The sequence below is a fragment of the Apostichopus japonicus genome, chromosome 8 (genome assembly GCF_037975245.1).
Source record: "Apostichopus japonicus isolate 1M-3 chromosome 8, ASM3797524v1, whole genome shotgun sequence".
Lineage (NCBI taxonomy): Eukaryota > Metazoa > Echinodermata > Holothuroidea > Aspidochirotida > Stichopodidae > Apostichopus > Apostichopus japonicus.
In genome coordinates, this window is record NC_092568.1 from 536,705 (window position 1) to 549,447 (window position 12,743).

Sequence of the window (12,743 nt, forward strand, 5' to 3'; positions counted from 1 at the left end):
CTATGGTATATGAATACTCAGGCATTGGCCTATGGTATTTGAGTACTCAGGCATTGGCCTATGGTATACGGCACTATTTGCATATATGTTTTAATGTGTTTCTTTGTAAAGTTGGAGGTTACAGCAGTGCCATTAATGTTTACCTGGTAAGTTCTGTGAAGTCATGTGAAATTAGTGCTGAGCGATTTTCATTTGATAGGTCCCTCTTGTTTGCTGGTAATTTATCACAGCACCAGTTTATTTTTAATTGAAGAGTTTTTATCTGAAGAAAGACTGCAGAAACATTACCACAGACCAGAATTAAACATTGAGTTTTAGTCTTAATTCAGTAAATTAAAATTATAAAGTTTGTTATATCATCATTACAAACAAAACTTCAGTTGTTTACTTTTCCAAGAGAAATTAAATCTACAGTACTAAAACCAGAATAAGAATTGTCTGCCTCACAGGTAAAATTATGCATGTTCCTTTTGAATATATCAGCAAGAGATTGTGCCAATGAGAAAGAACACAAGGTGAAAACTCTTTGTATCACTGTAGTTTTTAGTCTTTTATTTCTCTTGTTTTCATTAATATCATATAAAAATATGTATTTAATTCTTTCCAAGAAACTCCATGCTGTGACAGTCACGTTAAAAACCTGTACAACTTCACCCATCAAAATAAAGACTATGTTGGCACAATAAAATCTCCAAAACTATATTCTCTTAGCTTGTCACTGTGTGGGGAGAGCTGTACAACTAGCAGAATACTGTTTTTCTGACACCCATTAGCTCTCTGCCAAAGGAAACATGTCAACAAATTAAAATTCATATTTCCAGCTAAACAAAATAATAAATTCACTCATCTGTCCAGCTATGAATCATAAAAAAAAAAATCAACCATTTGTCCAGTTATGAATAATGAAAACAAATTTTCTCTCATTTTTTCCAGTTATCACAATTATGTAGCTAGATTCATCCGGCAATGCTTTCTCATCACACAAATGGTTCTAAATAGTTTACGAATAGCTGGCACTCAAAAGTTATAAGCACCATATATTTCTAAAAGGTTGCTGACAGGTACAATAAGATTATTGGGCAGGTTACAGCCCTGGGGCCTGCATGGGGTTCAATTAGGGAGAGGGGGCAGGGGGTGGCCAAATCTGGCTCTCAAGGCCACTGGTGACTGATCTAGTTTAGTGTTGATTTGTTTTGAATACACCAAAGCAAGTTGAGGTATTGGATACCTGCTCTGACAGTAATATTTGGGTTGTGAGAGTTCTTGGATATATTGCCTCCTTGTGCCTTCGGTCAGCAGTGTGTACTCAAAGGTTGCCTGTATTGCAGTCTCCATGAGCCATGGAATAGTAGCACTGCCACCAAGGTCAGCCATACTACTGCCATGCACCCTGCTAGGGATTTTATTATCAGTCACTAATATTCAAGCTTCATCAAGTGTTTATTGCCATCCTCTGAAATATTGTAGTGACTATTAAAAGACTTCTCAATTTTCTGGGAATATGACAATCAACTACAATACCTTTGGGTATTAAATATAAAGTTGATGCATGCTATATTAGGGACACTATGACTCTATGAGTGAATACTGACAATCTTTGAAGGAACACATGGGACTTCTAATCACCACTCAACTCTGCTGATATTGATTAACTTTATAGGATTACAATCATCTTCAGTACTTTTAAACTGACAAGAATCTTTTACTCTTTGAGCAAACCTAGAACAAATGTCAGAAACTCTCTCCACCTCGAGAAGACAATGAACGCTACGGTCGGCTTATTAATCATCAGCCATATCATCTTTCATCATCTCCTGGATCAGTTTTCTCCTCTCTTCTGCTCTCCGGAGCTTCATCATCGCTAAACTTTCAAAATCTCTGGCTTTGGCGGATGATTTCTCCAAGGTTTCATTATTCCTGCCACTCTCGTCCCTCGCAGTGGCAGAATCTACATTTCCGATATCTATGTTCATATCGAAAGTGCCAAACGTCGGGAAATTAAATGTGCCCGGGGTTGTTTCCTCGGACTGGGCTTTGGTCGATTCGGATCTTGCCTGCTTCAATCTTTGTAAAATGTCTGCTTCATTGATTTCATTTTGGTCTGTAGAGTCTGCCGTTTCAATGTTTGAAGGTAATTTATGTTCGCTCTGATCTCTTGATTGCTCTACGTTATTTTCGTCCTTAGCTCTCTGTGCATCTCTCATCTTTGCCAAAACCTTCTGCTCAAAGTCTTCACCATTTTCTTCTTCTCTCTGACAAAAAAAAATATATAAAATGAACAGTAGGTTCCTATTTTTTCATCTTTATATTTGCCCATTCCACAATGAATGCACATTGCCAAGACTTTGCTAAGACATCAAGTGACATTTAACTTTCATGAACTGCAACATTATCCAATAGGCAGATGAGGCAAGCACCGAGGTGCCCCCCCCCCCCCCATGTTCAAGGGACCTGAACACTTCCAGGTAAGACATACCAACTTACTACTTTTAGAAAGTTCAGTGTCATCTTCTCATGTTATTCACCTCACAAAAAGGGGGGGGGGGGGTTAGAGGGACTGAACAAATGTGGAAGGGTCCTGAAAAATATGGATTAAAGAGTAGTGTATTCTCGTTTCCATAATATGCTTTAATCGGGGGAGAAAAGGGGACCTGGTGACATAATTGTTGCCAAGGTTTCATCCGGTTCTTGACTTGTCTGGATGTGTCATCCATTTTGATGTCATGTCAGTAGTGACCATACCTATAATTTCCTCTTTACCCTGGTCCTCATAGTCCCATTGACTGTTGTAACTTACCATGGCCTGAAAAAATTTGATAGGTCTTCCTGAAAGCCAGGACATCTGCAACGGATTGTCAGGAAGCCCCACGGCACCACTGATCGCTCGTTCCTGTGAATAGTACAATGATTTTACCAAAATTCAAAAGCTGAAAGCTGCATGCAACAACTTATAACTCACTTATGCTGCAAACTACATTGAACTGAAACACATTGAATTAATTTTACAAATCTAATCTATAAATATATATTATGAACAATTTTCTGCCCTACCTAGCCAACTTGATCTGCCTTTTACCTTAATCATTTCACATTCGGTTTGGTCTGTGTGTACATTTCACTGCAAAGAATCAAGATCCTTACAATTAAGCTTCACAATTTATTTTACACTTCATTGATTCCAAACTTCCTCCTCTGAAGAAGATCCTGCTAGGATCGAAACGTCCGGCCCTCTTACTTTTACACCACATTCATTGATTCCACACGATAGATTGAAGCAGATGTAACTGGAGATTTGATCTTGTGGTCAGCAGGGAGAAATATCACGGAATTAACTATGCCTGTCAGTTGCCAGAGTGGGATATAAGAGGGGTATTGATGTCATCTAGCTTGGCTAACTATTGCCCCAGACTTCATAGCAGCCAATATTTGCTATGTTGCTGACAACCTAAATGAGCACACTCATTCAGTGCTCATTAGCCATTCGGTGTGCATGGGTCTTAAAGACTATCGGAACTAAGTCCCAAACGGTCAAGGTAAATAGCCTCTTTTTTCAACGCTCCTCGGTTGGGGCAGTGTGCCTATACAGCACCTATCGCTGTTTATAAACACATCTTTCTATATAGCTCCTATAAAGGTTACCTTTACAGCACCTTCGCTGTTTATAAACACATCTTACTATAAAGCTCCTCGGTTGGGGCAGGGTGCCTATACAGCGCCTATAGCTGTTTATAAACACATCTTTCTATAAAGCTCCTCGGTTGGGGCAGGTTGCCTTTACAGCACCTTCGCTGTTTATAAACACATCTTTCTATAAAGCTCCTCGGTTGGGGCAGTGTGCCTATACAGTGCCTATCGCTGTTCATAACACATCTCTCCATACAGCTCCTCGGTTGGGGCAGGTTGCCTTTACAGCACCTTCGCTGTTTATAAACACATCTTTCTATAAAGCTCCTCGGTTGGGGCAGTGTGCCTATACAGTGCCTATCGCTGTTCATAACACATCTCTCCATACAGCTCCTCGGTTGGGGCAGGTTGCCTTTACAGCGCCTATCGCTGTTTATAAACACATCTTTCCATAAAGCCATATTTACTTACAGCAGCATCAACCGTGGCAAACTCTACTATGGCACTGCCTTTCTTCTTCTTTGAGATGATAATGTGATTGATTTGGCCAAACTGTCAGAGATAAAAGAAGAACATCAGAAAGTAACAGGAATACATTCAATTTTGATGGCATACACGTAATCACTGAAATATGACCTGTTGGGACATGTAAAAATAGCGATTACGAGAAGACTTTCCAGTAAATGTTCAAACATTGATTTCTCATCTTTCAGTGTTCCTTATTGAATTCTACCAGGGAAACTTTCGAAAAGCTTTCCTGAGATGACCAATCCTGTTACTAATGTTTGACGACATGCACAACCATTGGTTCTTAAAGGCCTACTCAACCCAACCCCCACCTCATCAATTAAATTGAGTTCACATTTAATGATGTAGTGACGGAAATCCTTGATCTTTACGGATAACCTCAAATTTTCATCTCCCCTCCCCTCCCCCCAACTTTCCTCCCTCCTTCATTACAAACATCTCCATGTTTGACATTAGCACCAACACACATACATTTTAAATCATCATCTTGTCTCTGCATCTAATCCCTAACCACCAAAACACGTCCCAACTGCCCTACCCCACCTCACCATACATTCGTTTTGCATGGCTTACCATAAAGTTAATGATGAATAAATCCATGCCAATAGATAAACAGGAAACTTTCAATATTACATATAAACAAATAGAACAATCAAGTAATATATCAATACATTGATAACAAAATAGAAAAATCTACCGATTATGGAAATATCTACTGATAATAATTTATGCTTTTTGCTCTAGAATGGGAAAGAGATGATAATGATAAGTTAAAATAATCCTTCTTACCTTTCCAAGACATCCGTTTAGGTAAACTTCACTATAGCTGCCATTCTTGGCATCACCTTTCTGGCTTTTCCATCGAACTTTTAATTTGGGTGTCTCTTCTAGAAATTATAAATAGAACAAATTCATGCCCCAGATTGTAATATATATAATTTATTTGTTTCAACACATAGTAATACAAGGTGAACAAGACAATATAACTGCAATAAGTAAAATATGTGAAAGGTAGTAAACTAAAAAAACCCTTTTGGGCTTAATCGAATAGAGTACTCCCATCAATAGAAAACCTTAACACCTATAAAAGAACTACCCCCCCCCCAAAAAAAATAGATAACCTTGACATATAAGACATATAACACTACCCCCCCCCCCCCCCCGTGCAGGTTGTAATTTCTATGAACATGATATTATTAATTTATTATCATCCTGAGTGATTAATATATTAGTCCAGAGGTTTTTCCATGTTTAATGAGAGATAACCCCGTAAAGTACAAAGCAGCACTTCACCAAAGCATTTATACTTATCTGATTTACAGCTTGAGAGAAAATGACATTCATCCATCATTGCTATGAGATAACCTACAGGACTATTCTTTTACATAGTACGGTATAGGCACTTCTAATTTAGCTAAATCAAATTTATTTCTTTTGATGTAAAACATGAAACTACAAACAAATTACTTTGTTTCCTTTTGAGGCGATGCAATTATAAAATGGCTCAGAGTTTGAAATCTGATTCCAAATAGATTACAGAGGGAAAACAAAACCCAATTAGACAGAGACTTCTTGTTTTTCTCTCATTTTTGCTAGAGGGAACTTGTGTACCAATATTTCATACTATTGTTTTGAAAAACTTGTTGCAGGCAGGATAGACTATGCACTGTATTCCCCAAAGATTAGTCTGCCTTCACATAATTTGTGAAACTCATTCCATGTATTTATTTCCTTCTGCATAATTAGTAGCAGCTTTTTACTTTGATTTTGGAAAAGGTTCTCCTTACAATGAGCTGCTAAAATATTATAACGAAGCAGTCCACTAGCTTTAATTGTCAAGGTGCATGTTAAATCATGAAACTCAAAAATAAGAAACAGAGGAATATTTTACAACAACTTTGTGGAATTAAATAATAAAACGAAGAGCATCTCGGTCTATATATGCTTTGAATTAACGCAGCAAGTCCATTTTAAAACAAGCTATTATATTATTGGACAACTGGTGACTTAGTTTGCATATTAAATAATACTTGCTATGTTCCATAAGATTTTGCAGAGAAGTTGGTGATGAAATTCAACAAGCTATTTTTAAAGTTTCGCTGGTATTTTGAGATGGATTTGCCGAATTTCTTGAGGCAGTGACAAGTAATCAGACAGTAGTCTGAAAAAAACCCAGCTCATACTTTCCCTCCATAAAATTAGTAACTCTCCTAGGAATTCTAATTACTGTGCTGTACTGACGATACAAAAAATGTCCGTGCAGTATTATACAATTAGGAAGGGCTAAATGGCAGATCCAGATAATTCAAGATCCAGATAAAAGAAGTTGTATAATCCAGGTTTTGTTGCACTTTCAGAAATCTTTACTTCTGCTAGGTCAAGCCTAATTTTTTTTTGTTTTTCTTGGGAAGACTGATTTCTAGCATACTGAAAAAAAAAATCGCAAGTAGACAATGCTTTACAGAGTTGAAGCAGAACTAGTTTCTTGATTGAGTCTTGTAGAGAACAGTGACTATGGTTGTCATGTTCATGGATATTAGATAAGGTGATGTTATTTCAATATTAAACAAGATGTTTCCAGGTTGTTATTCAACACATTTCAGTGCATAAACTAAACCACCTTATTTGGGGTGTCATTAGGTTTTGGTAATTTTTTGATATTATAATTTTAATATTTAAAAAGGACAAGAACATAAACAAAGTGTCTGGGTGAAACACATTGAATTCATATTAAAATATTAAAGTACTGGCTAGTTAATTATCATCTAGAAGGTTGACATTTGTTAACATGTGCAACATCACTCTACGTGGTTCTCTATGGGGTGGTAAAAGATGCTGGTAATAGCTGATAAAATGTAAAAAAACATAATCTTTTACAAATTATTTGACAAAAACTAAATTACCTAAAGGTGTCTCTTTTACTTCCTTCCTAAGACGCTCTTGTTCTTCCTCCAAAATTCTCGATCCTTCCTCGCGTAGCCTTTTAATCTGAAAAGAACGTAAACATCGTTTTGTAAGGTCTTTCAAAGCCAAACTACTCAACCATGATAAGACTATAAGAAGACTTCACCGATATAACTAGTCTAGACCAGGTTAGAAATATGACCACTTCAGAAATATGGTGCATGTTGTTATTGGAAGGTTAATATGCTAACTACCAGCTAAATGCACCCTTTCTGGGTGGAGAGAACAAGGCTACATACTAGAGTGAAATATATTATGCAAATTTGCTCCATTTTTTCAAACCTCTCTCTCCAAGCGACGAACTGCATCATCAGCGGACTCCTTGATGTTTCGACTAGCGGCTTCTCTTGCTTCTAAATCTGGAAAATATGAAAGAAGAAGGACAAACAACTTTAAGGACGCTTTTAATGATTCTTGTCTTATTAACCAAAAACAAGAATTGAGAAATCATGTCCTCATACAGCTTGGTACTGTATTGACTGAGAGCTCACCAAAATTGAAAATTGGCAATTACAGTAAATAATTTTTTTACTAATAATTTTGGCAACTTACAACAATGTCAATCTTACAAAGTTGTTTACATTAGATTCTGAAAACGCTATGCACAACAGAGCTAGATCAAAGACATGGTACTACATTCAACATAGAGTTTAAAATCTACCCCAGAGTACGAGCATCATCATGGAAAATGGAGAATTTAATATTGGAGGGTTTAACATGGATTCCCAATTGTTAGCCCTGTTTGGGTCTAGTATTTCATTTATGTGACTGGGCTGTGTTAATAGTGTGATGGGTGGTCAGTATATTTAGTGCTGCATGGAAAACAGTACTGGGATAGTGAATGTGTGGTATGTAGTAACGAGAGGCTCCATAGAACCAAGAGTAGCTCTAGTGAAATGGACACTGCCATCAGAAAAGTTTCAGCTATTTTTGCTGAGTTAATATCAAATGCTCAAAGTGTCCAGTGTGGGTGTTCCCTCAGTCTAGATCTCAAAAAGCCAATTACCAATTTTTCATTTCACCTAGATCAGATCCAATCCAGTGTTGAAAGCTTTAAATGTTCCCATTTATATGTGATTTCCTCCATGACCAGGTGGAGTCTTTTCTGAACTAGTAATGTCAACAGGGCTTAACTTGATATCTCAATCACATTGTTGTGTGCAAACACAAATATAAAGTATCTAAGCTTTAACTCAGATTTTTCTGTCGAAACTTTTAACTATCACACTTATCCCATCAAAACTGATAACTTTCTTTTCTGAAGTCTAACATGAAAACCGACAATACACAACTGAGAGCTTACGTAGCAAATGTAGTTTCTTCCAGAAACTTGTAGTCATGTATTTAGACATAAAGTTTTCTGATACTTAAATGGCAAGGAATAGCTAACCTTGTTTGAACTTTTTTCTCTTGCCGTCCAATTCCCTGTTTCGAAGCTCGGCTGCCTTCTTAGCTTTCTGCACCTTATCGTATGCTGCCTGAATATAAGATAAATAAAAAAATATATAACTATACAAGGGGAAATTCTACAGGGATGATAGAGTGCAAAATTTTCTGTCATGATTTTCAGTTTGTCTCAATTTGTGTGGGTCAACAAATGCCTACTGGGTCATTCCATTCAATTTCTTCTTTTTTTGGGGAGGGGCAACTTGTGACAGTTTTGGTGTCCCCCTCACACCGTGCATAATTTAGACACTCTCTCGGTATAAGTTAAGTTCTTATGATCTTTTATGAAATATGTAACAAGACAATAAGCAAATCAATTACCTATATGAGAGATAACCCTTCTAAAATTACTAACTTATTTGGTGTTCTGTTCATAGGGGCATTCAAAAATATTTTGGGATCCACATGTACAGAATACCCTACATCCTTCCAACTACTGGCTCTTAGCAGAGAGTTGTTCAATAATAAAAACTACAGAGTTTAATCCCTTAGCATGACAGATGTTGCAGGAAGTCATCTTGGTACTGTCTGTGTACTTGAAACTCCATAAGCATTGTTGGGCATTACATGGAATTTGAGTAACTCAACTCAGTGACTTGACAAAAGTCAGGAAAAATTCCTGGCAATAACTCGACTTGATCTTAAACTGGGGTGACTCACTGCAACTTGTTTGTACATAGTAGATGACAGAGATTAGCAGAGTGAAATAAGCAGACTGAGACCAACTATCTGTTTTCAAGTTTCAAATTTCGACTTATCATACAACCGATGAGATACTGATTTATATTGGGTTACTGACATACTGTATTGTTACATAGAGTTTTCGACTGAATAGTTACATATTTTAGGTTTTTTACAATTTTACAATAATATTGCCAAATAAAGTATTGAGAGATCTGATCATTAAATATTAATCTAAGTTAACTTAATTCATTTGAAGATCAAAGGAAAGAACCTTTTAAGTATACTGTATGTTTTAATGTTAATTGCCATCTTAAAATTAAGGCAGACCAAATGCAATAATTAGTTTAGTTTACATACCCTTGCACTAGCATCTGTAAGAACCTCAAGAGCTTTAGATAACTTCTCCCATTGCTCTTCTATAAAACAGAAAAAGAAATGCGAATTAGTGCGGAAAATTAAGAGAAGTGTGATAACGTTCCTTTCATATGAAATTGCTGTTAGAAGGCCATATGAAATTGTTGTATGAAGGCCAGGTTTTTGTGCATGTGTGTACACGGGAGGGGGGGGGGGTATGGCCTAGGGGTGGGAGGAATTTGTGCTTTTTCCTCTGGAAATCTATGAGGCATCAGATTGTTTCAAACTTCCTGGTTTCTGATGGGGGTGAGCTCACTATTCTAGTGCTCCCAGCCATACCCTACAAATAAGTTTGCTGGTACTTTGGTATCCTCTGCAGTGAAAAGTGCATTCACCACATCAACTTTTGTACACATGAAACCAGCAGGAGGGTGCACAATAGCTAGTGCTGTAGAAACTTCTCAGTTGCCTTCTCCTCACATCAGAACATAAAAGTCGGCACTAAAAGTCTGCAAATTTTATTACATTCATGACTTGCCTTGTCTATACTTCTTTCCATCAATCTGTTCCTTTGTGAGGCAAAGGCTTTTATAAACATTTTTTTGTCCAGCTCAAACAGGTGATTGTACTACATAGACATTATACCAATTTACACAGAATGTCTGAAGATACCAACCTGCCTTTGGGTTATCAGGGTTTTTATCAGGATGGTATTTAAGAGCCTTCTTTCTGTAAGCTTTCTTTATCTAAAGAGAGAGTGAGAGAATACATACAGAAGAACTGAAAACATGAATACAAGTATTGGTTCAAAACCTGTTTCAGCTTGTACACACTTGGTGGTTATTGAAGTGTCATATTTTATCATCAGATAAAACTGAAATCTGTGATACACTAAAAACAGTGAAGCCTTTTAGTTTTTGAACAACAACTACAAAAATTCATGTTCACATAATTTACCTTTGGTCATAGATTCAGAATTTTTCATAAGATTACTGAAATCTCCCTTACTTTTCAAGTTATTGGCACCTCAAATTGAATACAAGTATTGGTTCAAAACCTGTTTCAGCTTGTACACACTTGGTGGTTATTGAAGTGTCATATTTTATCATCAGATAAAACTGAAATCTGTGATACACTAAAAACAGTGAAGCCTTTTAGTTTTTGAACAACAACTACAAAAATTCATGTTCACATAATTTACCTTTGGTCATAGATTCAGAATTTTTCATAAGATTACTGAAATCTCCCTTACTTTTCAAGTTATTGGCACCTCAAATTGCACCTCTTTGAATGATTATTAATTTTGTGAGTCACCCATGTAACCAGGTGGGATTACATGAATGGCAAAACTTTTAATGCACAATATTTGGTTCTAAAATGGGTCACAACAAGGTGTCACAACTGCAGGCCTAACATTAGTAATGTATCAAATAGTACTATCTTTAACTAATATTAAGGCCTAACTTTAGAATCCGTACCATATGAATGGGAAAGCTTACTTCGAATCGGCAGAATAAGGTTAGGGGTTAGGAAGTAGGGTTAGGGAGTAGGGTTAGGGAGTAGGGTTATAGGAATTAGGGTTAGGAAGTAGGGAATAGGGTTAGGGAGTAGGGTTAGGAAGTAGGGTTAGGGGTTAGAAAGTAGGTTCGAATTCTAAATTAGTACCAATATTAATGACTTTGTATGGATGCCAACTACTTTAAAAGCAATACATTTATCATAATGTAGGTCTGGACATACGCATATTCGCTTTTTTAACGTTAACTCAACGTCTGTAATTTAATGTTATTCGCGAAACTGATACGGCCAATAGAAGTTATATGCCGGATTTTCAGATTTTACTCGGTATGTTGCTACAAACGTTACTATTCATAGAAATTCTTCAGATAACTAGTTGACACAGCATACAGCAAAAGGAAAAATTCCTAATGATCTAATTTTTGTTATGTACCTCTTTATCACTTGCTGACGGTAGAACTTCCAGTATTTCATAATAATCAAATTCGCCTATCGCCTTTTTCGACGCCATCGTGAGTGAGGGTGCACTGTGTATTATTTTAACCGGTCCGATTTGTCACATACGTTGTCCTCCGAAGTCGATTATACATCGAGTATAAAATTGGATATATATATATTTCAACGTAGTGAGCATGTAGGCAGGGATAACTCCCTGAATCAAGGCATGGACCCTACTGCATTAAATATCCACTTATCTTTATTTGTTACTGAACTACATATAATCGTATTGGGCAAAACCGAGCTTGGGTCATAACGAGTTACAAGCTCACATCGGGTTGTTTTTTTGGGGGGGGGGGGGGGGGGGAATTAGCATGGAAAAGATCCACCCAAAGAAGGTGTCATATTGTCGCCGTGACGCCATTTGCATGCATTAAGCCTGACATCACATTTGGAAATTCTAGCTATTTACCAGTAGAACTACTGATGATCATCAGCTTTGACCCCAACTTTTTAACAAATTATTCGTGGTCAATGAGGATTACGCATATTCACTTGCGAGAAAAATTAAAGCTCCGTGTGAGGTAGCTAATAAGTTTGCAAATACATAACAAATGTTTCGAAAAGACAAATATTTTTGAATTCATTCCTTAGTGGCTAGTTAACTTTTCCTTGTATGCCCTACGTAGGGAGAAACGACCATATGCACACGTCAACAGCTTGCTTAAAAGGTAACTCCTATGCAAATGATTCAAAGTCATGCATGTGTTTTCTTAAGCCATTACTGATTTGATTTGAACCACATAATTTCCTGTTTTGTAAAAACTTTCTTATGTCTATCGCATATCGACGCTATGTAATATTTAACCATGAAGTTCACCCTAGTAAAGGTCGTCAGTATAATTTTCCCAAATGTGCTACAAAATTGTCACATGTGCTCAATTTCCAACATTCATTTTACTGGAACTCTAACAGTTGTCATCCTGAACTTCAAAGTTTCCGAAAAACTACTTATAATAACCAAATGTATAGAATCGATTTGCCAATGTGATGTAAGCACGTAACACATACCATTAAGTTATGACATGATTATGAATGTACATAACTTGTGCAAAAATTAGTGATTGACCCTCGGATGGCCCACATGAACTTACACACACAGAGACACTCACGTACACCATCACACA

At 36.8% G+C, this 12,743-nt stretch overlaps 1 protein-coding gene across 1 annotated transcript; it reads right to left on the minus strand.

Moving 5' to 3' along the window:
• LOC139972168 (dnaJ homolog subfamily C member 17-like) lies at positions 1 to 11,707 on the minus strand. The gene is made up of 10 exons (XM_071979162.1): positions 11,552 to 11,707; positions 10,277 to 10,346; positions 9,604 to 9,662; positions 8,507 to 8,594; positions 7,399 to 7,475; positions 7,056 to 7,140; positions 4,942 to 5,039; positions 4,096 to 4,176; positions 2,798 to 2,890; positions 1 to 2,252 (listed from the first exon to the last, which is right to left on the minus strand). Exons 1-10 carry the CDS (start codon positions 11,627 to 11,629, stop codon positions 1,782 to 1,784), a joined length of 1,200 nt encoding a protein of 399 aa, XP_071835263.1. The 5' UTR covers positions 11,630 to 11,707; the 3' UTR covers positions 1 to 1,781.
• Between the last annotated feature and the right edge of the window lie 1,036 nt (positions 11,708 to 12,743).